General features: G+C 72.1%; 2 protein-coding genes across 3 annotated transcripts in view; both read right to left on the bottom strand.

Annotated features, from left to right (window-relative positions):
• The window catches only part of PLXNB3 (plexin B3), a 42,640-nt gene extending 30,104 nt beyond the window's left edge, over window positions 1-12,536 (bottom strand). Inside the window, 11 exon segments of the mRNA XM_039510319.1 lie at window positions 632-743; window positions 1,609-1,717; window positions 2,001-2,157; window positions 3,012-3,144; window positions 3,403-3,503; window positions 3,963-4,088; window positions 4,217-4,396; window positions 5,826-5,880; window positions 5,882-6,894; window positions 8,469-8,540; window positions 12,467-12,536. Of these exon segments, the coding sequence (XP_039366253.1) occupies window positions 632-743; window positions 1,609-1,717; window positions 2,001-2,157; window positions 3,012-3,144; window positions 3,403-3,503; window positions 3,963-4,088; window positions 4,217-4,396; window positions 5,826-5,880; window positions 5,882-6,885 (1,977 nt within the window). The 5' untranslated portion in view covers window positions 6,886-6,894; window positions 8,469-8,540; window positions 12,467-12,536.
• Window positions 12,537-12,880: 344 nt separating this feature from the next.
• On the bottom strand, window positions 12,881-23,463 carry ABCD1 (ATP binding cassette subfamily D member 1). Of its 2 annotated transcripts, XM_039510493.1 has the most exons (10): window positions 22,328-23,463; window positions 20,619-20,799; window positions 18,067-18,209; window positions 17,816-17,969; window positions 17,367-17,461; window positions 16,944-17,089; window positions 16,107-16,252; window positions 15,769-15,853; window positions 15,453-15,578; window positions 12,881-13,854 (listed from the first exon to the last, which is right to left on the bottom strand). In XM_039510493.1, exons 1-10 carry the CDS (start codon window positions 23,378-23,380, stop codon window positions 13,635-13,637), a joined length of 2,349 nt encoding a protein of 782 aa, XP_039366427.1. In that variant the 5' UTR covers window positions 23,381-23,463; the 3' UTR covers window positions 12,881-13,634. The 2 variants fall into 2 exon arrangements, 1 of the variants encoding a protein (XP_039366427.1); XR_005590611.1 differs by lacking the exon at window positions 15,769-15,853 and having other exon boundaries at window positions 13,717-13,854.
• Window positions 23,464-25,245: the final 1,782 nt, after the last annotated feature.

Below are 25,245 nucleotides of genomic sequence, written 5' to 3'. Positions count from 1 at the left end.
TGAGGGCAGAGCGGGTTAGACTGGGGGAGCAACCTGGAGGGAAGCACCGGCGGGGCTGTCCCGGACGCCTGGGTCCCCTTCCGCATCCCCCCCAACCCTGACATGCCATCCCGGACGCCTGGGTCCCCTTCCCCATCCCCCCCAACCCTGACATGCCATCCCGGACGCCTGGCGCCCCGCCCCCCCAACCCTGCCCGGCCATCCGGGTCGCCGGGGTCCCCTTCCCCGACGCCCCCTCCCCCTGAGATACTGACCCGGACGCCTGGGTCCCCTTCCGCATCCCCCCCAACCCTGACATGCCATCCTGGATGCCTGGGTCCCCTTCCCCCCAACCCTGACATGCCATCCCGGATGCCTGGGCCCTCTTCCCTGATGCCCCCTCCCCCTGAGATACTGACCCGGACGCCTGGGTCCCCTTCCCCATCCCGCCTAACCCTGACATGCCATCCCGGACGCCTGGGCCCTCTTCCCCGATGCCCCCTCCCCCTGAGATACTGACCCGGATGCCTGGGTCCCCTTCCCCCCAACCCTGACATGCCATCCCGGACGCCTGGGTCCCCTTCCCCCCAACCCTGACATGCCATCCCGGACGCCTGGGTCCCCTTCCCCATCCCAGGGGCAAGTCCCTCACGTTCTGGTTGTAGATGGTCCCTTCGCCATGGGGGCAGGAGGCGCCTGGGATGCAGCTGTGACTCCTCGGGCACCAGTGACAGGGCCAGGGGCTGCTCACGCACCCGCCACACCTGGGGGGCAGGGGGACGAACTGGGGTCAGCACAGGGCAGGACCCCCCAGCACTGCCGGTGCCCCCCACTCCCGACCCGCAGCCCCCGCCGTTCCAGCGCTGCCGGCGCCCCTCACTCCCGACCCGCAGCCCCCTCCAGCCCAGCGCTGCCGGCGCCCCTCACTCCCGACCTGCAGCCCCCGCCAGCCCAGCACTGGCGGCGCCCCTCACTCCCGACCCGCAGCCCCCGCCGGCCCAGCGCTGCCGGCGCCCCTCACTCCCGACCCGCAGCCCCGCCGCCCAGCGCTGCCGGGCGCTCACTCCCGACCCGCAGCCCCGCTGCCCAGCGCTGCCGGGCGCTCACTCCCGACCCGCAGCCCCCGCCGCCCAGCGCTGCCGGGCGCCTCACTCCCGACCCGCAGCCCCGCCGCCCAGCGCTGCCGGGCGCCACTCCCGACCCGCAGCCCCCGCTGCCCAGCGCTGCCGGCGCCTCACTCCCGACCCGCAGCCCCGCCGCCCAGCGCTGCCGGGCGCCTCACTCCCGACCCGCAGCCCCGCCGCCCAGCGCTGCCGGCGCCCCTCACTCCCGACCCGCAGCCCCCGCCGGCCCAGCGCTGCCGGCGCCCCTCACTCCCGACCCGCAGCCCCGCTGCCCAGCGCTGCCGGCGCCACTCCCGACCCGCAGCCCCGCCGCCCAGCGCTGCCGGGCGCCTCACTCCCGACCCGCAGCCCCCGCCGGCCCAGCGCTGCCGGCGCCCCTCACTCCCGACCCGCAGCCCCCGCCGGCCCAGCGCTGCCGGCGCCCCTCACTCCCGACCCGCAGCCCCTGGTAGCCCAGGGCTCCCCCGCAGCCCCCCGGTGCCCCTCACTCCCGCCGCCGGCTCACGGGGAGGACCGCGCCAGCCGCGTCGCCGCGCTGCAGTCGTAGAAGACGAACTCCGTCGCTGCCACCACCACGTCCTCGAACATCAGGGACAGCGCCACGGTCACGTGATCTGGGGGGGCGGGCATGAGCCTTAATGCCCATCCCCCACCCCATCCGCCTCCCACCCCTACCCAGAATCCTCTGCAAAGGGCGGCTCTCCCTCCCCCATTGGCGTCTCTCCCCTACCCAGAATCCTCTGCAAAGGGCGGCTCTCCCTCCCCCATTGGCGTCTCTCCCCTCCCCTTTGTTCCATTCCCAATCCCAGTGCATGCTGGGTGATGGGAGGGAGGACCAGACCCTTCCTCTGTCTCTGCCCCCCCATACTCAGCTGGGCAGCCCCCCTCCATGCTGACCTTTGCCCTCCTGGCTGGGTGGCACCTGGGGGCTGGGGGGCGAGCGGCAGCGGACCCAGGCGTCCTGCAGCAGGGCGGGGCTGTCCTGCTCCCCGAAGGCGCAGTGGTAGCTCTCACCCTCAGCCAGGGGGGGCAGCTGGGGCACCCACAGCGAGACCTGGGGGGGAGACATGGGGGGTGTCACAGATCCAAGGGGGAGCCTCCCAAAACGCTGCTCCTGCTGCCCCACCCACAACTCCAGCCCCGCCTATCTCAGCCCGCCCACAACTCGCTCTGTCCATCCTGGCCCCGCCCACAACCCCCAGCCCCACCCACAACTCGCTCTGTCCATCCTGGCCCCGCCCACAACCCCAGCCCCCCCCATGACCTGGTCCCACCCCTCCAGCCCCCCCCCACAACCCCCAGCCCCACCCACAACTCCAGCCCCGCCTATCTCAGCCCTGCCCACAACTCGCTCTGTCCATCCTGGCCCCGCCCACAACCCCAGCCCCACCCATGACCTGGTCCCACCCCGCCAGCCCCGCCCACAACCCCAGCCCCACCCACAACTCCAGCCCCGCCCCTTACACACACACACCCGCCCACAACTCCCAGCCCCACCCACAACTCCAGCTCTGCCTCCTGGCCCCACCCACAGCTCCCAGCCCCGCCCATCATGGCCCCACCCACAACTCCCAGTGCCGCCCATTACACACACCCCACCCCACACAACTCCCAGCCCCACCCACAACTCCAACTCCGCCCCTTACACACACACACCGGGCACAACTCCCAGCCCCACCCACAACTCCAGCTCTGCCTCTCCTGGCCCCACCCACAACTCCCAGCCCCGCCCATCATGGCCCCACCCACCAGTCCTAGCCCCACCCACAACTCCAGCTCCGCCCATTACACCCCCCCTGACACAACTCCCAGCCCCACCCACAATGCCCAGCCCCGCCCATCCCAACCCCACCCCTCCAACCCCCACCTCTCCCAGCCCCTTGGTCCTGCCCCCTCCCAGCCACTCACCTCGGTCTGCTCCTCGCGGCTCTGATTGGCCGGCGTCACCACCTCGATGTGCAGGCATTGGCTGCTGGCCCCGTAGCTCCACAGCCATTGGTCGGCTGCCTCGAAGCGCTCGCACTCCAGCTTGCGAGTGCACCTGCCGACCGGCCAATAGGGTGAGGGCACGTCCATCACCTCTCACCACAGGCTGATAGCCCAGGAGCCCCACCCACTGCCCTCATAGCCCCACCTCCCCTCCTGGGCAGGCTGTTTTTATGTAGGTCCTACGTAAACAAGGGCACCTTGTTTCCTTTTTCGTCCTAAATGAATCCCTACCCCCACCCCTCAGTGCCCCTCCCCCCACTAAGCAATTGGCGCTTTGTGTTTGTGTAGGTCCCACGTAAACGAGACTCACCGGCCCTGCAGGACACACCAGCCGCAGAAAGGGTCCCGGGCGCGGAGGCAGCCGGCGCAGTCCTGGAAGAGGGGGCACTCGGAGACCGGGACTTTGGTGACCTAGGGGGCGGGGGGGGAAATGGGGCAGAGAGTGAGGAAAGGGATAGAGACCGGGCCCCCCAAAATGCAGCCACCTCTGGGGCGGAGCAGCCTCGCCCCCCACCCGGCCCCCCGAAATGCAGCCACCTCTGGGGCGGAGCCGCCTCCCCCCCACCCGGCCCCCCGAAATGCAGCCACCTCTGGGGCGGAGCAGCCTCGCCCCCCCCCCGGCCCCTGAAACGCAGCCGCCTCTGGGGCGGAGCAGCCTCGCCCCCCCCCCGGCCCCTGAAACGCGGCCGCCTCTGGGGCGGAGCAGCCTCGCCCCCCCACCCGGCCCCCAAAACGCAGCTGCCTCTGGGGTGGAGCAGCCTCGCCCCACCCGGCCCCCCACCCGCAGCCGCCTCTGGGGCGGAGCAGCCTCGCCCCCCAACCCGGCCCCCCAAAATGCAGCCGCCTCGAACAGGGCGGGCTCGGGGGCACCTGGGACTCCGTCATGGCGTAGAGGTGGGTCCCGCTGCCGTCCAGGAGGAGATCGGGGCTGACGGGGGAGCGCTGGCCGAGGCGCACGGAGCTGTACACCTGCCCCACGGAGGAGTTCAGATACACCTGCATGGGGGATGAGGAGGGGGTTAGGCACAAGACGGGGGCAGCCACGTCTCCAGCAGCCTCAGCCCGCACACCCGGCCCTGCTGAGATGCAGCCAGCTCTGGGGTGGGGCGCCCCCCCCCACACACCTTGTGCAGCTGCCCCTGCCCGTCTCCGAGGAAAGCGATGGTGTGTCCGGCCTCCGCCATCGCCGCCACGGCCGTGAGCGTCGGCAGCCCAGTCACCAGGGCGCTGGCCTCCACGGGCACGCGGCCGGCGATGGGGCTGGGGGTGTGTTCGTCACCGCAGGGGTAAACGTCCGGGGACTCCTGGGGTGCGACACGCGGGGGTGAGCAACAGGCCCAGGTCGGGGCGGGGACCGGGTATCCGGGGACCCCTCCGGGGCATGGCAGGGGATCGGTTATCTGGGCACCCCTCCGTGATGGGGCGGGGGGCCGGTTACCCGGGGACCCCTCGGGGGCGGGGCAGGGGGGCTGGTTACCCGGGTCCCCTTGGGGCAGGATTGGGGCCGGTTACCCGGGGACCCCTCGGGGGCGGGGGCTGGTTACCCGGTCCTTGGCCAGGATTGGGGCTGGTTACCCGGGGACCCCTCGGGGGCAGGGCGGGGGGGCTGGTTACCCGGGGACCCCTCGGGGGCGGGGCGGGGGGGGTGGTTACCCGGGGACCCCTCGGGGGCGGGGCGGGGGGCTGGTTACCCGGGTCCCCTTGGGGCTGGATTGGGGCTGGTTACCCGGGGACCCCTCGGGGGCGGGGGGGCTGGTTACCCGGGACCCCTCAGGGGCAGGGCGGGGCTGGTTACCCGGGTCCCTTGGGGCAGGATTGGGGCTGGTTACCGGGGACCCCCCGGGGCCGGGCGGGGGCTGGTTACCAGGGACCCCTCGGGGCAGGGGCTGGTTACCCGGGTCCCCTTGGCGCAGGATTGGGGCTGGTTACCCGGGACCTCGGGGCGGGGCGGGGGCTGGTTACCCGGTCCCTTGGAGCAGGATTGGGGCTGGTTACCCGGGACCCCTCGGGGCGGGGCGGGGGCTGGTTACCCGGGACCCCTCGGGGCGGGCGGGAGGCTGGTTACCCGGGTCCCTTGGGGCAGGATTGGGGCTGGTTACCCGGGACCTCGGGGCGGGGCGGGAGGCTGGTTACCCGGGTCCCCTTGGGGGCGGGGGGCTGGTTACCCGGGGACCCCTCGGGGGCGGGGCGGGGGGCTGGTTACCCGGGGACCCCTCGGGGGCGGGGCGGGGGGCTGGTTACCCGCGTCCCCCTCGGCGAGGATTCGGGCTGGTTACCCGGGACCTCGGGGCGGGGCGGGGGCTGGTTACCCGGGTCCCTTGGGCCAGGATTGGGGCTGGTTACCCGGGACCCCTCGGGGCGGGCGGGGGCTGGTTACCCGGGTCCCCTTGGGGCAGGATTGGGGCTGGTTACCCGGGACCTCGGGCGGGGCGGGGGGCTGGTTACCCGGGTCCCCTTGGGGCGGGGGCTGGTTACCAGGGACCCCGCGGGGCGGGGCGGGGGCTGGTTACCGGGGACCTCGGGGCGGGCGGAGGCTGGTTACCCGGGTCCCCTTGGGCCAGGATTGGGGCTGGTTACCCGGGACTCGGGGCGGGGCGGGGAGCTGGTTACCCGGGACCTCGGGGCGGGGCGGGGGGCTGGTTCCCCGGGGACCCGTCGGGGGCGGGGCGGGGGGGCTGGTTACCCGGGGACCCCTCGTCCGGCACCAGGACACCGGCGCCGCCCCCCACAGACCTTGGGCAGCTCGGCGCAGCGGGACGTCACCCCGTACTCGATGGCGGCCTCCTCCCGGCCCCCGGCCCCCCGCCGTGTAACACGCCCGCCGGCTCCGCTCCACGGCCGCGTCCAGCTGGGCCAGCGGGAAGGCGCACAGGGCCGTGTGCGGGCCGGGGGTGGCCGTGGCCCCCTGCCCCACGGCCGCCAGCACGAAGAGCACGTCGCCCTGCGGGGGCGCCAGCCGGGCCAGCTGCCCGGCCCGTGCCAGGTTGTAGAGGCGCCCGCGGGGGCCCCGGCAGGCCAGCGGCACCTCGGCGTAGGAGTAGAGCTGCAGGTCGCGGGCGCAGAGGCGCGCCAGGAAGGGCCGATAGTCCAGCTGCCCCTTGGCGCCGCGCCGGGAGAAGAGCAGGTAGACGTGGCCGCCGGCGGCGTAGGCGCCCGCGTAGCTGTTGTTGAAGTCGGAGAAGTCGCCCACCACCAGCTTGCCGAGCCCCTCGCTGGAGAAGGCGCCGGGCCCCGCCAGGGGCCGCACGGTGACGGGCGGGATCCCGCCCGAGAGCTTCCCCGTCAGCCCGCGCCCCACGAAGAGCAGGTCGCGCCCGGCCGCCCGCCCCAGCGCGCCCACCGTGGCCACCCGCGCCTCGTTGGCCGCCACGAACTGGCTGTCGCCCGGCTCCTCGGGCCGGTACAGCACCCGGCCCACGTCGGCCAGCGCCCGCGTCTCGCACAGCCCCTGCGCCAGCTGCCCGCACACCACCAGCTCCCCGGCCGCCTCGTGGGGCAGCAGCAGCTTGTTGGCGTTGTCCGTGGGGCGGGCCTGGGGGCAGTCCTGGGGGTCCCGGAAGGGGAGGCACTCGGGGCTGTCGAGCTCCGGCCCGGTCCGCGCCTGCCCCGCCAGCCCCAGCTCCGGCGTCAGCTGGTACAGGGCGTTCACGGCCCCCACGTACAGGGCCCCCGAGCCGCTGGCGCGCGCCAGGTGGTTGAAGGTGGCGTTGGGGGCGGAGAAGGAGGGGTAGGGGCGGGAGGGGCAGCGAGGGGCGAGGAGGAGGAGGAGGAAGGGGGCCAGCAGGGGGCGCATGTCGGAGGCCTGAGAGAGAGAAAAGGGGGGGCAGGGTTAGGGGGATCCGGGAGACGGAGCACCTGCAGCCTCTGGGGAGAGAACCCAGGAGTCCGGGCTCCCAGCCCCCCCCGCCCCACACCCCCCCCCACCACCACTGTAACCACCGGCCCCACTCCCCTCCCAGAGCCGGGAGAGAACCCAGGAGTCCTGGCTCCCAGCCCCCGCCCCACACACACCCCCCCACCACTGTAACCACCGGCCCCACTCCCCTCCCAGAGCCAGGAGAGAACCCAGGAGTCCTGGCTCCCAGCCCCTCCCCCACACTGTAACACCAGCCCCCACTCCCCTCCCAGAGCCGGGAGAGAACCCAGGAGTCCTGGCTCCCAGCCCCTCCCCTCCATCTGCAGGAGGATTTAGGATGGAGATTGATTCTCTGCCCCCCCCCCAGTTAATCCCCCCCCTCCCGCTCACTGAGGTCTGGCTCAGACTCTCGGGAGGGAGGAGGGGGGCACGCGACAGTGAGAGCTGGGGGGGGCAGAGGAGCACACAACAGCAGGGGGGGCTGAAGGGGGGGAACCCAGAGCACGGGACATGCTGGGGGGGACCGGGGGCACGTGCAACATGACGTGGGGGGGAAGAGACCCCTGGTGTCCCCCCCCTTCCCGGTCCCCTCCCACCCCCTACCCCAGGCTCAGTGCAGCTGGGACAAGCTGCTGCAGCCCCCCCCATCCCTGGGGGGCACCAAGGAGTGAAATCCAGCCACTGACCCCCCGCCCCGCCCACCCCTGGCACAGACACGCACCAGATGGGGCCGTCTGGAAAGCCAGAGGCACAGCTGGTGGGGTGAGGAGCCCAGGAGAGAACCCAGGAGTCCTGGCTCCCAGCCCCCCCTGCTCGGACCCACCAGCCCCCACTCCCCTCCCAGAGCCGGGAGAGAACCCAGGAGTCCGGGCTCCCAGCCCCCCCTGCTCTAACCCACCAGCCCCCACTCCCCTCCCAGAGCCGGGGAGAGAACCCAGGCGTCCGGACTCGGCCCTGACCTGTTGGGGCGGGGGGGGGCGTGTTTTGCAATGACTGCACCAAGCGGCACCTCCCTGGGGGGGGGCTGGGAATCAGGTCTCTCCCACAGGCCCCAACATGTCTGGCCCCCCCACCCCTCGGGGGGTGGGGGAAGGGAGAACCAGACAATAGGCTGGGGTGGGGCAGGGAGGGAAGACAAAGGAAACTGAGGGAAAGGAACTAAGATCCCGCCCCTCCCCACAGGGACAGAACCCAGGAGTCCTGGCTCCCAGCCCCACCCCCTTCCCTCTAACCACCAGCCCCACTCCTCTTCCAGAGCCAAGAGAACCCAGGCGTCCTGGCTCCCAGCCCCCCCTGCTCTCACCACCAGCCCCCACTCCCCTCCCAGAGCTGGGGAGAGAACCCAGGAGTCCGGGCCCCCAGCCCCACCCTGCTCTAACCACCAGTCCCCACTCCCCTCCCAGAGCTGGGGAGAGAACCCAGGAGTCCTGGCTCCCAGCCCCCCCCCCAACCCCCAGCCCCCACTCCCCTCCCAGAGCTGGGGAGAGAACCCAGGAGTCCGGGCCCCCAGCCCCACTCACCAGTCAGCTGCGAGGGGGGCTCAGCTCTCACCCCTGGGCTCTGGGCGATCCGCGTCCCCTCTCATTCTCCTGCTGGGGGGGAGGGGAGAGGAGTGGGAGGGTTGGGGGTGATTCGAGGCTCCGTCAATGAGCCCCTCTGTTCTCCCCCGTGCCAGCCCGCGCCCAGCGCCACAGGGGCCCATTATCCCCACGGACAATGGGCCCTCAGGGCCTGGCACACGGCCCCCAACCCCCGTACACAGGGGCTGCGGGTCGGGAGTGAGGGGCACCGGCCGAGCTGGGGGCTGCGGGTCGGGAGTGAGGGGCACCGGCCGAGCTGGGGGGCTGCGGGTCGGGAATGAGGGCACCGGCCGAGCTGGGGCTGCCGGTCGGGAGTGAGGGGCACCGGCCGAGCTGGGGGGCTGCGGGTCGGGAGTGAGGGGCACCGGCAGGGCTGGGGGCTGGAGTGAGGGGCACCGGCCGAGCTGGGGGGCTGCGGGTCGGGAGTGAGGGGCACCGGCCGAGCTGGGGGCTGCGGGTTGGGAGAGCGGGGCACCGGCCGGGCTGGGGGCGGGAGTGAGGGGCACCGGCAGAGCTGGGGGCTGCGGGTCGGGAGTGCGGGGCCCCGGCGGATCTGGGGGGCTGCGGGTCGGGAGTGTGGGGCACCGGCCGAGCGGGGGGCTGCGGGTCGGGAGTGAGGGGCACCGGCCGAGCTGGGGGGCTGCGGGTCGGGAATGAGGGGCGCCGGCGGAGCTGGGGGCTGCGGGTCGGGAGTGAGGGGCACCGGCTGCGCTGGGGGCTGCGGGTCGGGTGTGGGGGGCGCCGGGGGCGGTGGGGGGCTGCGGGTCGGGAGTGAGGGGCACCGGCAGAACTGGGGGCTGCGGGTCGGGAGTGACGGGCACCGGCCGAGCTGGGGGCTGCGGTCGGGAGTGACGGGCACCGGCTGAGCTGGGGGCTGCGGGTTGGGAGTGAGGGGCACCGGCCGAGCTGGGGGCTGCGGGTCGGGAGTGAGGGGTGTTAAGTCCCCAACAGGGGCACCAGCAGAGCTGGGGGCTGCGGGTCGGGAGTGAGGGGCACCGGAGGATCTGGGGGGCTGCGGGTCGGGAGTGAGGGGCACCGGCGGAGCTGGGGGGCTGCGGGTCGGGAGTGCGGGGCAGCGGCCGCGCTGGGGGCTGGAGTGAGGGGCACCGGCGGAGCTGGGGGGCTGCGGGTCGGGAGTGAGGGGCACCGGCTGAGCTGGGGGCTGCGGGTCGGGAGTGAGGGGCACCGGCCGAGCTGGGGGGCTGCGGGTCGGGAGTGAGGGGCACCGGAGGAGCTGGGTGGCTGCGGGTCGGGAGTAAGGGGCACCGGCCGAGCTGGGGGGCTGCGGGTCGGGAGTGAGGGGCACCGGCCGAGCTGGGGGGCTGCGGGTCGGGAGTGAGGGGCAGCGGCCGAGCTGGGGGGCTGCGGGTCGGGAGTGAGGGGCAGCGGCCGAGCTGGGGGCTGGAGTGAGGGGCACCGGCTGAGCTGGGGGCTGCGGGTCGGGAGTGAGGGGCACCGGCAGGGCTGGGGGGCTGCGGGTCGGGAGTGATGGGCACCGGCTGAGCTGGGGGTTGGGGGCGGGTTATTCATTAACCGCTCGGTCACTAAGGGGTTTTTGAATTCCCTGCCCCCACTCTTGGCGGGACAGGGTGCCCCTCACTCCTGACCCACAGCCCCTGCCCCTGCTGCTCCAGCTGGTTTCCCGGGTGATGGATGAGCCGATGCCCATCGATCCCCCGCTGGCTCCAGGCTGCCGAGGGAACTGGGTCACGGGCTCAGGCGGGGATGGGACCCCCCATCCCTGCGGGGCCGGATCGGGGCAGAGGGGGGCTGCTGGGCGGGCGTCCCAAAGAGATCGCCCCAGCCGGGCCCAGCCCAGCCCAGCCCGCGGAGATGTGGGGAGCCCAGAGCCGGATACCTGGGTTCCCTGCGCCCCCCCACAACCCTGCCCCTCTGCCCCACAGCGCCCCCTGCTGGGACAGGCTGGGGCTGGGGAATGCAGCAGCAGGGCCTTGGCCCCGGCCCAGCCGCCCCCACATTGGGGGGGGCGGTGCCCACTGAATGCCAGGCTTTGTCCTGGCCATGGGGGCGGAGGCGGGAGGGGGGCACAGGCTGGGCCTGATAACAGACAGACGGGAACAAAGGGAGTCTCTGGCTGCCTGGCTGGGGGGGGGCATGCCCCCCCGAGTTAACCCCATGGGTGCCAAAAGGCAGTCCCCTGCCAGCCCAGCCCTGCACCTCAGCCCCACCGGTGCCCCTCACTCCCGACCCGCAGCCCCTGACAGCCCAGCCCTGCCAGTGCCCCTCACTCCCGACCCGCAGCCCCTGCCCCCCGCAGCTCTGCCGGTGCCCCTCACTCCCGACCCGCAGCCCCGGCCCCCGGCCCCACTGGTGCCCCTCACTCCCGACCCGCAGCCCCTGCCCCCCCCAGCTCCGCCGGTGCCCCTCACACCCGACCCGCAGCCCCCAACTCTGCTGGTGCCCCTCACTCCCGACCCGCAGCCCCTGCCCCCAGCCCCACCGGTGCCCCTCACTCCCGACCGCAGCCCCTGCCCCCAGCCCCACCGGTGCCCCTCACTCCCGACCCGCAGCCCCTGCCCCCAGCTCCGCCGGTGCCCCTCACTCCCGACCCGCAGCCCCCCCCAGCCCGGCCCTGCCGGTGCCCCTCACTCTGAGGCTGGGGGCAGAGCCGGGGATAATGGGGCTTTCAGTGCTGCTCGGGGAATGGGACGGGGGCCCAGAAACACTCGGGGGCCACAAAGGGAGACGTCAGCCCCACTCAGAGCGTGACGAGCTGGGGGGGACGGGAGGGGCCTGGAGCCAGCAGAGGGGAGGGGCAGCAGGTTCCGGCCTGACCCCCGCCCCTGGCTCCATGATCCCACCAGTCAGGGGGAGTAGGACCCGCAGCCCCCCCCGCCCCGACCTGCCGGTGCCCCTCACTCCCGACCCGCAGCCCCCCCCCCCGGACCTGCCGGTGCCCCTCACTCCGGACCCGCAGCCCCCCCCCCGCAGACCTGCCGGTGCCCCTCACTCCCGACCCGCAGCCCCCGACCTGCCGGTGCCCTCACTCCCGACCCGCAGCCCCCGACCTGCCGGAGCCCCTCACTCCGGACCCGCAGCCCCCCCCCCGCAGCCCTGCCGGTGCCCCTCACTCCCGACCCGCAGCCCCCCCCCCCGGACCTGCCGGCGCCCCTCACTCCCGACCCGCAGCCCCGCCGGTGCCCCTCACTCCCGACCCGCAGCCCCTGCCGGCCCAGCCCCGCTGCGGGGGGGGGGGGGCTAATCGCGCTGTTTGGTGGCTAAGCCGGGGCAGCTCTAAGGGATTTGCAGCCGGACAAGCCGCAGGCCCCGGGGGGGGGACACTGATCCCCCCCCCAGCCCCGCCTCGCCCGGGGGATTAGAGCCACCGGCCTCGGGAATCCAGCACCGAATTAACCCGGGGGGGGGGGCCCGGCCGCTCTGGGGGCGCCCCTGGGGTCACAGGGGTTCAGGTTAGCGGCAGATCCCTGCCTGGGGGCGGGGCCGGGGGGGCTACCGGGTTTGGGGGCGGAATCGGGCGTGGGACGGACGCCGGGGCAGGGCAGGGCCGGGCCGGGCGGGAAGAGACACCCAAGGGGGGGGGCAGGGAGCCGGGCTGCCCGGGGGGGTCTGATTTGTACCCCGCCATACGGGGGGGGCTCACGCTGCCGGCTGTCCCGGGAATTGGGGTTCACTGGCGGGGGGGGTTGGCGGTAGAGGGGTGGGGAGCCGGTCGGGGGGTCTCAGGGGTGGGGGTGACTTGACACTGAAGGGGGAGATTTGGGGTCTCCCTCAGGAATTCCCCGTCACCCCCGCCCCAGATTAAAGGGGGCGGATTCGCGCCCTAAGAAGCGAGCCCCCGCCAGAGGGACGCGGGAAACTGAGGCAGGGCTGGGGGGGCGGAATCCCGGGGTGCGTTAAGGAGCTGGCGGGGGGGGAGCCGCTCCCCACAGGTCCCCGCCCCCGCGGTCCCCCCCTACCCGGCTGCGGCGCGGCCGGTCCCGGCTCGGAGCAGAAGTCAACTCAGGGGCTACACCAGGCTTCCCCCACAATGCACCGCGGCCAGCCCGCCCCACACCCCGCCCCACACGCCGCCCCAGCGGGACAGACTCGCCGGGCCACGGGCGCCCCCTGCTGCCCATGGCTGGAAACTCACAGTCCCGGCCCCGGACGCCTGGGTTCCCTCCCCCAAGCACTCACCCCCCGGACTGCCAGGGGAAAGCGCCCCGCCCCCCATAGCGCCCCCCATGTCCCCCCAGCCCAGTGAGTCACGCCGGACACGGGGGTCTCTCTTGGTTTCTTTTACTGGCTCTGTCGGCTCATAAGGCGGGGGGGGGGAAGGGGTGTCAGACCCTAGCCCAGGTGCAAATTTCAACCCACTTCAGAGCCAGAGGGGGATTTAAACTGGTTTAATTGAGCTGGTTCCCAGTGTGCGTCCAGACGGGGATTTCAACGGATTTAACTTCACCGCCGTTTAAGAACCTGTTCAGTTAAACTGAATTAAGAGCGTCCACATGGGACTTTAAACCAGTTTAACTCGTTCTTACAGCGAATTCAGAGCGTCCACACAGGGATTTAAACCGGTTCTCAAACCAGATGAAGTCCAAGTGGACGTGTCTGCGCCACACGCAGGGGAATCGACGCGACGCCCGGTTCCTCCTCAGCCCCCGTGGCTACATTCTCCAGTCTGTGCGGCCTGGAGGTCTTGGGGCTCTGGGATCGGCAAGCACCCCCCTGAAAATCCTGGGGGGCCGTGGGCACGTCCCATTGCCCTTGTGCGCCCCACGCTGCCGAGGGGTCCAGGGTGAAGCCGGAGAGAGGCCTGGGGGGCTCCTGGCAGTGGATTCTCTGGGGCGCTGTGAGGGACTGAGGTGCAGGGGGGTGAGACCCCCCCGTTTCACAGTACAGGTCACCCCCTATCACGGGGAAGAGGCATTAAGTGCACTAAAACTGGGGGTGCTGCAGAAGACCCCTGAAATGCTCAGTGAAGGGGGGCGATTGGGGAGCTGGGCGGGGGGAGGGGCCCCATCCTTCAATCAGTGGGAGATGGGGGCAGCCAGGGTGACCCCAACTCCCAGGGGAGGATTAATGCCCCACCGCACACACCGTAGTGGGGCGACAGGAGGTGCCCGAGGGACCCCCAGTGTTTCAGGCCGAGCTGTGGGGGGCCCCGGCCGGGCCGGGGGGGGCTTCGTCCCCCAGGATCTGGCAGAGCTCGGCCAGGCGCTGCTGGGCCCGGGGGACCCCGGCCAGCTGCGTCTCCAGCCGCTGCTTCTCCTCCGTCAGCGAGAGCCGGGCGGCCGCGTCCAGACGCTCCAGCTTCCAGCCGCCCTCCCCGTCGAACTGCAGCACGTGGGTGTGGTACTTCCTGGGGGGGGGGCAGGGTCAGCGGGGCCCCTCACTCCCGACCCGCAGTCCCCGGCCCTGCACGTGCCCCTCACTCCCGACCCGCAGCCCCCCCCAGCCCAGCCGGTGCCCCTCACTCCCACCCTGCAGCCCCCAGCTCTGCCGGTGCCCCTCACGCCGGACCCACCGCCCCCCCCCCCAGCCCAGCCGGTGCCCCTCACTCCCGACCTGCAGCCCCCAGCTCTGCCGGTGCCACTCACTCCCGACCCGCAGTCCCCAGCCCTGCACGTGCCCCTCACTGCCGACCCACAGCCCCCCCCCAGCCCTGCCGGTGCCCCTCACTCCCGACCCGCCGCCCCCCCCAGCCCAGCCGGTGCCCCTCACTCCCGACCCGCAGCCCCCAGCCCAGCCGGTGCCCCTCACTCCCGACCCACAGCCCCCCCCAGCCCAGCCGGTGCCCCTCACTCCCGACCCGCAGCCCCCCCGGCCCTGCGGGTGCCCGGGGGCTGGGAACAAAGGGCCATTGACTGGCCAGGGACTGGCCGGCTCCCAGGGAGGGACGTGGGGGCTGCTGGGAGAGGGGCCAGGGGAATGGGCGGGGAGGACATATGGGGGGGCTCAGGGAGAAATGGGCAGAGAATCAGGGGGTGCTGTGCGGGGTGATACATGCGGGGCGCGGGAGGGTGATACATGGAGGAGGGGCAGGGTGGGAGCGGGTGATACATGTGGGGCAGGGCGGGGTGATACGTTTGGGGGCTGGGAGCTCCCTGCTGGGGGGACGCCTGGCTGGACACTCCACCCCCCCAGAGAGCAGCTCCTCCCCCTCCTGCATTGGGGGGTCAGGGTTAAGGTCAGATCAGAGCCGGGGGGCGGGGTCAGAGTTAAGGGCAGTGGGCGGGGTTGAGGTCAGAGGTCGGGTCAGGAGCAGGGAGTGCCCCCCATCACTGGGGGGGAGGAGTCAGGGAAGGGGGATGTACCACGGAGATGGGGGTGCATAGGAAGTGGGAAGTACCATAGTGTGCTGGGGGGGAGAATGGGGAGGAGGGGCTAGGGCTGGGTTGTACCATAGCAGAGGAGACTGGGCCATACCATAGGAATGGCTTGGGCTGGGAATGGGACATACCAGAGCTGGGGGGGGGGGGTGGAATGTACCATAGTGAGTGTTGGGGAGAAACTGAGATGTACCATAGTGTAGGGGGGAATGGGACGCATCATGTCAGGGGTGTGTGTGTGAATGGGATGTTCCAAGATGGGACATACCATAGGAGTGGCTGGGGCTGGGAATGGAACATACCATAGCAAGCATTGGGGGGAAAACTGGGTTGTACCATAGCAGGGGAAAGTGGCACATGCCATAGCAAGTGGCTGGGGCTGGGAGCGGGACATACCATAGCAGTGGGGAGACTGGGATGTACCATAGTGAGGGGTGGGGGAGAAGAAGAGGCTGTACCATGGCAGTGGCAGGAATGGAATGTACCATAGCAGGTGTGGGATGGGACATACCATAGGAGGGGCTGGACTGGGCTGTACCATAGCAAGTGTTGAGGGGAGAATGGGATGTACCATAGCAGGGGTGGGAATGGGACATACCATAGCGGGGGAGGGGGAAATGGGACGTACCATAGTGAGGGCCGGTGGGTGATGGAGAGCAGCGAGATCCCAGCATCCTTTGCGGCTTGGAAGATGCGCCCCTCGACGTCGATGCTCACGGCGCTGGTGCACTCGTCCAGCAGGGCGTATTGCGGCCTGGGGGGCAGATGTGAGGCTGGGGGGGCAGCACCCCCCAGCCAACTCCCCCCCAACCCCACAGCACCTCCCCCTGGCACCCGCCCTGCCCTCCCACCCCCAAATCCTCCCCCTCCCCCATCACCCCCACCTGTCAGGGCCCAGCCGCAGGGGGGCGGAGGGGGGAATCCACGGGGGGCGGGTCACTGACCTATGATAGAACATCCGGGCCATCCCCATTCGCTGCTTCTCACCCCCCGACAGGACGTCCTTCCAATCGCTGACGGCCTCCCAGCCTGGCTCCGCCCCCGTGGGGGAAAGAAGATCCCTCATTGGTCACTCACTGGGGGGGGGTGTTAGCTCTTCCCCCATCCCCCCATGGCCCCCCACCCCATCCCCCCCACTCTTCCCCATCCCCCCATGGCCCCCCACCCCATCCCCACTCTGCCCCATCCCCATGGCCCCCAACGCTGATCACCCCCACTCTGCCCTGATCACCCCCCATCACCCCCACTCTGCCCTGATCACCCCCATGCCCCCCACACCCACCTCCCTCCCGCTGGACGATGTAGTTGAGGCTGACGATACTGAGGATTTGCTCCAGGTGGGCGTCCGTCAGCCCCTTCCGCGCCATGTCCTGGGCGGTGTCGGGGTAGATCACCTGGTCCCGCAGGGAGCCCACTGACATGTAGGGCCTACGGTAAACATGAGGGGTAAACAAACTCCTGCCCGCCTGTGACGAAGTGGGACTGTTCTTCCTGGGGTCTGGGAATGCTGGGTTGGTGCCTCAGTGCCCCCTGTGCGGTTCTTAAGTATCTAGCAGCAAAAGGCCATGCAGCCGAATGCCTGAAGCTCTGTCTCCTAGCAACGGATGGCCTGGGCCCCCCCTCTGCAAAGGTGCCGGCTGAAGGTGTTGGAGACAAAGGGCCCAGGTGACCTCCTGGCCCGGGAAAGAAGCTGAGCAGAGAGGAGGGGCCGGAGGGGGGGGCAGACTGGAGCTGGCTGGGGATAGAGGGGAAGCAGAGAGAGAGGGCTCTGATCCCCGAGGGGGGCTGTGGGCCCCCAAGATGGACCTAACCGGGGGGATCTGGTTATCTGTGCCTGCAAGACCTGTGCTGGACTGTGTTCCTGTCGGCTAAATAAACCTTCTGCTTTACTGGCTGGCTGAGAGTCCTGGGGAATCGGCAGGGAGCCCGGGGGTGCAGGGCCGGACTCCCCCACACTCTGTGACACCGCCCCTGCTGTGACCCACCATCCCCCACACACCTCCCAGAGCCAGGGAGAGAACCCAGGAGTCCTGGCTCCCAGCCCCCCCTGCTCTAACCACCAGCCCCCGCTCCCCTCCCAGAGCTGGGGAGAGAACCCAGGCGTCCGGGCTGCCCGCACCTCTGGGGAACGTAGAACATGCGCTGGGGGGGCGGTTTGTAGAGGACCCCCCCGTAGGCCGGCCAGAGGCCCCCGAGGATCCGGAAGAGGGAGCTCTTCCCGCAGCCGTTGGGGCCTGTGATGAGAAGATGCATGTCTCCATCCACCTGCAGGGGGGGCAGAGAGATGTGAGACCCCCCCCCCCCGGGTCTCTAGTAGGTGGGGAGGGCTCAGAGGTGGGGGAGGGCCCTGTTAGCTGACTGACCCCTCCCTATGTGCCAGCCCCACCCACCCCAGCTCCCCCACTCCCCCGATTTCTGCTGGCTCCGCCCCCTCCAGCCCCTCCCCCAGCCCCCCCTCGCTCCCTGGCTCTGCCCCAGCCCTGCCGGTGCCCCTCACTCCCGACCCGCAGCCCTGCCAGCCCAGCCCTGGGCTCCCCTTTACCCTGAGGTTCAGGGCGGCCACCACCACGTCCCCGGTGGGGGTGATAATTGGGATGTTTTCACAGATGATTCTGTTTTCCACGTCCACGACCCGGCCTGGGGGCGAATGGAGGGAAAGGGGGCAGGGCAGAGAGAGAATTAATGGCAGGGCCCCTCCCCTCCAGCGGGGGGCGTGGGGAGACACGGGGAGGGGGCCCCTCCCCTCCAGCGGGGGGCGCGGGGAGACACGGGGAGGGGGCCCCTCCCCTCCAGCGGGGGGCGCGGGGAGACACGGGAGGGCCCCTCCTCCGGCGGGCGCGGGGACACACGGGGAGGGCCCCTCCAGCGGGGGGCGCGGGGGAGACACGGGGAGGAGGCCCCTCCCCTCCAGTGGGGGGCGCGGGGAGACACACACATTTCAGAGAAGACCCATTTTAGTGGGACCCACACAAATAGCTGCCCCGGGCTCACCGCGAATGCTGAGGGGCCCGTCCACGCGCACCCCGGGCCTGATGCCGGCCGCGGCCTGGTCCCCGCCCTCCTGCGCCAGGCGCCCGCGCTGCACGTCCTCAAAGACATGGAACATCTCATAGACCCGGGCGGTGTAACCGGCCAGCTCCGTCACCTGCGGGGCAGGGAGTTAGAACCCAGGCGTCCGGCCTCCCAGCCCCCCCCCCGCACAGAGCCAGGGAGAGAACCCAGGCGTCCGGGCGCCCCCTCACCTCCTTGTAGGCGGCCATGACTCTTTCGGTGGCGTCGGCAGCTGCGGTGAGCAGGTTCCTGGCCGTGGTAAAGGCCTCGGTCCTCTCACCGATCAGCTCCTCCTCCTTCATCTCCAGCGCGGCCCGTTTCACCTGCTCCGAGTCTGGGGGGCAGCGGGAATCAGGGGGGCAGAGCTACCCACCCGGGGCCGCCCCCACCACGCTCTGCCTCTCCCAGCCCCCCAAGCCCCCCCCCGGCCGCCCCCAACACGCTCTGCCTCTCCCAGCCCCCCAAGCGCCCCCCGGCCGCCCCAACACGCTCTGCCTCTCCCCGCCCCCCAAGCGCCCCCCGGCCGCCCCCACCACGCTCTGCCTCTCCCAGCCCCCCAAGCCCCCCCGGCCGCCCCCACCACACTCTGCCTCTCCCAGCCCCCCAAGCCCCCCCGGCCGCCCCCAACACGCTCTGCCTCTCCCAGCCCCCCAAGCCCCCCCCCGGCCGCCCCCAACACGCTCTGCCTCTCCCAGCCCCCAGCGCCCCAGCCGCCCCAACACGCTCTGCCTCTCCCAGCCCCCAGCGCCCCTGGCCGCCCCAACACGCTCTGCCTCTCCCAGCCCCCAAGTGCCCCCGGCTGCCCCCACCACGCTCTGCCTCTCCCAGCCCCCAAGCCCCCGGCCGCCCCCAACACGCTCTGCCTCTCCCAGCCCCCCAAGCCCCCCCCCGGCCGCCCCCAACACGCTCTGCCTCTCCCAGCCCCCCAGGCGCCCCAGCCTGCACCGGGGCAGCGCCCCCTTCTGGCAGCCCCTTCCCCTGCGGCTCCCCACTGCCCTGCCCGCTGAACTCCGGGCCGGGCCCCACCCCAGGTGAACGCGATCCTGGGGGGCACGAACGGGGGGCTCTTGCGTGGGGGGATCTGGCCCGGGGGCGACCGCGGCCGGGAGCCCACGTCCGGGGCCCACCATTCCGGGAGAAGCGGCCTGCGGGCGAGAGACGCGAGGGGGGCGCCGGACCCCCAGCGGGCTCGGCCGGCCCAGGAAGGGGGATGATGGGCCCGCGGCTGGGACTGACCCAGCCTGGGAATACGGGGCCGACCTTTCCGGGGCAGACTGGGGCCGCGCTGGCCGTTTGGGCTCATGGTGGGCCGGGGCTGGGGGTCGCCATGGAAACCCAGCCGGCGCGTGGGGCCGGAGAATCGCAGCGGGGGCTCCCCACTGTCAGAGCAGGCGGCGGAGCCTCGGGGCGCTCGGCCGGGCAGGCGGGATGGGGCACATGGCGTGGGACGCACCGGCCCGGCGAGGGGCAGGCGGGCGGGGGCCGGCGGGCAGAGAACAGGGGGTCCCAGGCCAGTGCCAGGCTCGGGGGCTGGGAACGGGCGTCCCAGGCCGGACCGCGGCCTTGGTGCCGGGATCCCGGCCAGAGCGACCCGGAGCTGGAGCCGCACGCGACGGGGGACCCCGGCCCCGCGGGGCCGACAGCGAGAGCGGCGCGGACGAGACCCGCGGGGGGGCTGAACCCCCGGCAGACGCAGCCAGGGAGGGGACGAGACCCGGGGGTGCGGAACGGAGCCGCCCAGCAGAGAGAGTCCGACCCCGGCGGGGGGCTCGGCAAGGGGGGCCGGGGCCGGCGTCGAGGGGATGAAGGCAGCGTGGCTCCCTGGGGGCCGGCGGGGGGATGATCCCGCAGCGCGACGGGGCCTCGGGAACGCGGCCGGGGGCCGGCTGCCTGCGCCGTCCGGGAGGGACCCGGGGGCCGCTGGGGTGGGACCGGCGCGGCCGCGCTGCAGGCAGGCGCCAGGCCAGGAACAAGCTGGTGACGGTAACTCAGCCTCTGCCCTCTCCTCACCCGGGCGCCCCCAGCACCCCAGAGCCCCGTGCCCCCAGCGCCACCCAGCACCCCCAGAGCCCCCCGTGCCCCCCAGCACCACCCCGCACCCCCAGAGCCCCCCAGTGCCCCCGGCCAGCCCCCCAGCACCCCCACCCTTCCCCAGCGCCCCCCCAGCACCCCCAGAGCCCCCAGCCCCCAGCACCCCCACCCTTCCCCAGCGCCCCAGTGCCCCCAGAGCCCCAGTGCCCCCAGTGCCCCAGCCTTCCCCAGAGCCCCCAGTGCCCCTGCCAGCCCCCAGCGCCCCACCCTTCCCCAGCGCCACCCAGCACCCCAGTGCCCCTGCCAGCCCCAGAGCCCCCAGTGCCCCCTGCCAGCCCCACAGCGCCCCAGAGCCCCCAGCACCCCTGCCAGCCCCAGCACCCCCAGAGCCCCCAGTGCCCCTGCCAGCCCCCCAGCGCCCCAGCCTTCCCCAGAGCCCCCAGCGCCACCTGCCAGCCCCAGCACCCCAGCCTTCCCCAGAGCCCCCCAGCACCCCTGCCAACCCCAGCACCCCACCCTTCCCAGAGCCCCCAGCGCCACCTGCCAGCCCCCAGCACCCCAGCCTTCCCTAGAGACCCCAGTGCCCTCTGCCAGCCCCAGCACCCCCAGAGCCCCCCCAGTGCCCCCTGCCAGCCCCCCAGCACCCCTAGAGCCCCCAGCCATCCCCAGAGCCCCCCAGTGTCCCTCAGCCCCACCAGCCCCCCCAGCTCACCGCTCTGTGAGTAGCCGGTGGCCGTGACGATGGGCACGGCCACCATGATCAGCCCGGCCGCGCTCCACACGTACTTCATGAGGAATTGCTCCAGCATCACGTACCAGAGACGCTGCAGCAGCACCAGGTCCAGGTGTGCGGCCAGCGCCCGGTAGCATCGCTGCAGCAGGGCCAGCTCCGCCTGCGGGGGGCGACAGAGAGCGTCAGGGGGTGTCAGGGACCCGGCTCCGCCCACAGGGGGCGTCAGGGGGTGTCAGGGACCCGGCTCCGCCCACAGGGGGCAACAGGGGGTGTCAGGGACCCGGCTCCGCCCACAGGGGGCGACAGGGGGTGTCAGGGACCCGGCTCCGCCCACAGGGGGCAACAGGGGGTGTCAGGGACCCGGCTCCGCCCACAGGGGGCGACAGAGAGCGTCAGGGGCTGTCAGGGACCCGGCTCCGCCCACAGGGGGCGACAGGGGGTGTCAGGGACCCGGCTCCGCCCACAGGGGGCAACAGGGGGTGTCAGGGACCCGGCTCCGCCCACAGGGGGCGACAGGGGGTGTCAGGGACCCGGCTCCGCCCACAGGGGGCGTCAGGGGCTGTCAGGGACCCGGCTCCGCCCACAGGGGACGACAGGGGCTGTCAGGGACCCAGCTCCGCCCACAGGGGGCATCAGGGGGCGTCAGGGGGTGTCAGGGACCCAGCTCCGCCCACGGGGGGCGACAGGGAGCGTCGGGGGGGGGGGACGGGGAGCGTCAGGGGGTGTCAGGGGGCATCAGGGACCCGGCTCCGCCCTCGGGGGGGCGTCAGGGGGCGACAGGGAGCCGGCTCCGCCCGCAGTGGGGGGCGAGTGAGGGACTTGGGGGGATTCTGCGCTAAACAGGCTGGAGGGGGGAAGGGGCTGAGTAGGGGGTGCTGGGTGGGGGAGGGGTGGAGTTTGCGGCGCGGGGGATGGGGAGCCCTTCTGGGTGCCACTGGTGGCACTGAATGGGGCACTTAACCCCAGAAAGGGAAACTGAGGAAGAGAGAGACGGAAGTAGAACCAAGGTTAGAACCCAGGCGTCCGGGCTGCCAGCCCCCGCCCCCCGCCACACACACACACAGCTGGGGGGAACCCAGGCGTCCTGGCTGCCAGCTCCGCACGCCCCGCCACACACACAGCTGGGGGGAACCCAGGCGTCCTGGCTGCCAGCCCTCCGCCACACACACAGCTGGGGGGAACCCAGGCGTCCGGGCTCCTCCGTGGGCAGGACGGAGGAAGAGGGGCAGGGCAGTTGCGAGGGTGACTCAGGGGTGAGTCCCCAGCGAGCAGCCCCGGGCAGGGGCCTGTCCTGGGTCAGTCCCGGGTCAAACAGCCTCGCATCCGGCCTGGGGGAACTGGGCGGGAGAGAGACTTAAACAAGGCGGAGAAACAGGGCCGCAGAGCCGGAGCGCCCGGGGGCTGCTGGCCCTTTAAATCCCCCCCACCCCCCTCCCAGAGCCGGGAGAGAACCCAGGCATCCGGGATCCCAGCCCCCACTCCCCTCCCAGAGCCGGGAGAGAACCCAGGCGTCCGGGCTCCCAGCCCCCCCTGCTCTAACCACCAGCCCCCACTCCCCTCCCAGAGCCGGGAGAGAACCCAGGCGTCCGAGCTCCCAGCCCCCTGCTCTAACCACCAGCCCCCACTCCCCTCCCAGAGCCGGGCAGAGAACCCAGGCGTCCGGGCTCCCAGCCCCCGTGCCCCAGCACCTGGTGCCCCCCGTAGAAGGCGATCTCCTCGGCGTTGGCCACCACCCGGGCGTGCATGTACCGCAGCTCCCCCTTGCGCCGAGCCTCCTCGGCCACCAGCTCCCCGAAGTGGGGCGAGCAGCCCCGCAGCACCATGCCGGTCAGGCCGACCACCAGGCCGGCGATGGCCGAGGGCCCGGCCGTGCCGGCGCCCTTGGCCCGGGCCGCGCCCAGCAGGGCGTAGGAGGTGACGGCCACGTCCAGCACCGGCTTGGTCAGGTTGGAGTAGAGGTGGGCCACGGCGCCGGCGAAGGCCACCAGGTCCTCGGTGAGCGACTGGTCCGGCGCCCGCAGGCGCCCGTCCATGGTGCTGACGCGGTAGTAGGTCTGGGCGCGGAAGTAGAGCCCGTAGGCCTGGGCCACCAGGCGGCCGCGGAAGGCCAGGCCCAGCCGCCCCTCCAGGTAGCGGATGGCGCTGTTGATGAAGGTGGCGGGCACGGCGATGAGCAGCCACTGGAGCAGCAGCCGGGCGAAGCGCCGGGGGCTCTTGCGGACGATGGAGCGGGCCAGGCGCCCGTCCAGCCGGGCCACGTAGACCGAGAGGAAGGTGCGGCTGGCCAGGGCGGCCGAGTGCAGGACCAGCAGCCCCGTCTCCGGGCACAGCGGCCCGGGGAACAGGAGCCGCAGCAGCCGCAGCAGCCGCCGCAGGAAAGCCCAGTTCACGCCAGGCGCGGCGTCTTCCTCCGGCCACTGAGCCACGGGCTCCGCGCTGCCCGAGTCGGGCCCGGGCTCCGCGCTCCCCGAGTCGGGCCCGGGCTCCGCGCTCCCCGAGTCGGGCCCGGGCTCCGCGCTCCCCGAGTCGGGCCCGGGCTCCGCGCCGGTGGCTCTGGGCTCCGCGCCGGTCGAGGCGCCCACGGGTCCCGGGGCCACGTGCCGGGAGCCCACGGTGGCCCGCCGCAGCAGCGGGTACAGTTTCCGGGCGCCCAGGGCCACCACCGTCAGGGCCACGGCCGCCCTCCTGGCCGTCACCCCCCGGGCCAGCCGGCCGGCCCCCCGGCTCACGGACCACGGCATGGGGGTGCCACGGGACTGCCCCGCCCCGCTTCACGGAGCTGGCCCTTTAAGAGCCCCGCACCCCCATGCACCCCCTGCTCCGCGCTCAGCTGGGAACGAAGTGTCAAGCCCGGCTCCGCCCCTGTCCCACAATGCCCTGCGGGAGGGGGCGGGGGGGCACTGCTGCGGAGGAGGCCCGCACCGGGCACTAGGTGGCGCTGGGGCTCCACGGATGGGGCACGAGGGGCGGGGTTAACTCTAGGGGGTGTGGCTATGTGCATCCTCGGGGGCAAGGGGAGAACTGAGATCCAAACCTGGCCCTGCCCCTATTGCAATCTGGAGTGACTCCGGATTGAGTCTCTGGGATCTGAAATCCAAAAGGGGGTGACTCTGGATTGAGCCGGGGGTGCTGAGATTGAAGGGGGCTGGCTCTGGATTGAACTGGGGGTGCTGAGATCGAAGGGGGGTGACTCTGGATTGATGCGGGGGGATCTGAGATCCGAAGGGGTGTGACTCCACATTGAGCCGGGGTGCTGAGATCTGAAGGGGGTGACTCCAGATTGAACTGAGGGTGCTGAGATCTGAAGGGGGGTAACTCTAGATTGATGCATGGGGAGCTGAGATCCAAAGGGGGTGACTCCACATTGAGCCGGGGCTGAGATCGAAGGGGTGACTCGGATTGATGCAGGGGGATCTGAGATCCAAAGGGGGGTGACTCCGGATTGATGCAGGGGGATCTGAGATCCAAAGGGGGGTGACTCCGGATTGATGCAGGGGGATCTGAGATCCGAAGGGGGGTGACTCCGGATTGATGCAGGGGGATCTGAGATCCGAAGGGGGGTGACTCCGGATTGATGCAGGGGATCTGAGATCCGAAGGGTGACTCGGATTGATGCAGGGGATCTGAGATCCGAAGGGGTGACTCGGATTGATGCAGGGGATCTGAGATCCGAAGGGGTGACTCGGATTGATGCAGGGGGATCTGAGATCCGAAGGGGGGTGACTCCGGATTGATGCAGGGGGATCTGAGATCCGAAGGGGGGTGACTCCGGATTGATGCAGGGGGATCTGAGATCCGAAGGGGGGTGACTCCGGATTGATGCAGGGGGAGCTGAGATCCGAGGGGGGGTGACTCCAGATTGGGCCGGGGGGGCTGAGATGCAAATCTGGCCCGTTACTCGCCAGCGCTAACGAGCCAGTCCCTTGGGGGCGCCCGCGCTCAGGGTGCAGGCGCCTGATTGGGCCCGTGGGGGGGGGGGCTCCCCCAGCAGCGCCGTGCCCGCGCGTCCTGGAACCCCGGAATCCCTCCCCCCCCCCCGCGGCCAGCCCACCCCCCCCAGGCTCCCCTGGCTGCTGGGTTCGGGGCCGCGCCCCTGGGCTCCGACCCTCCTGCTTCGCCCCACGTCTGGCCAGCCCAGCACGTGACACCTCCCCTCCGTCCCCTGGGCCTTGGGGGTCCCATGGGCTCTTTGGGGGAAACTGAGGCACGGAGCAGGGGCAGCATCCGGCGGAGGGAGCTGGGCCGGGAACCTGCCGTCCTGGGTCCACAGTCCGTGGCTGCTATCGCGGCGCATGATCTCCGTGGCGGGGGCAAAGGGCGGAGTCCGGGGGGGGCTGTTATCCCCTGTGGGCTGGGGAGGTGTTTTACAGCCCGGCTGCTCCAGGGCGCGGCAGCCCGAGCTCGGCCAAAGGGCAGGAGCTGGGAGAGAGAGAGAGAAAAACCCCTGCCCCCCCCCAGTCTGCCGGTGCCCCTCACTCCCGACCCGCAGCCCCTGCCAGCCCGGACCCGCCGGTGCCCCTCACTGCCGACCCGCAGCCCCCTCCAGCCCGGCCCTGCCGGTGCCCCTCACTCCCCACCCGCAGCCCCCGCCAGCCCGGCCCCGCCG

The sequence above is a fragment of the Mauremys reevesii genome, linkage group 22 (assembly GCF_016161935.1).
Source record: "Mauremys reevesii isolate NIE-2019 linkage group 22, ASM1616193v1, whole genome shotgun sequence".
Classification (NCBI taxonomy): Eukaryota; Metazoa; Chordata; order Testudines; family Geoemydidae; genus Mauremys; species Mauremys reevesii.
The sequence above is the reverse complement of the archived record's forward strand: the minus strand, read 5'-3'. Positions and strand labels throughout refer to the sequence as shown.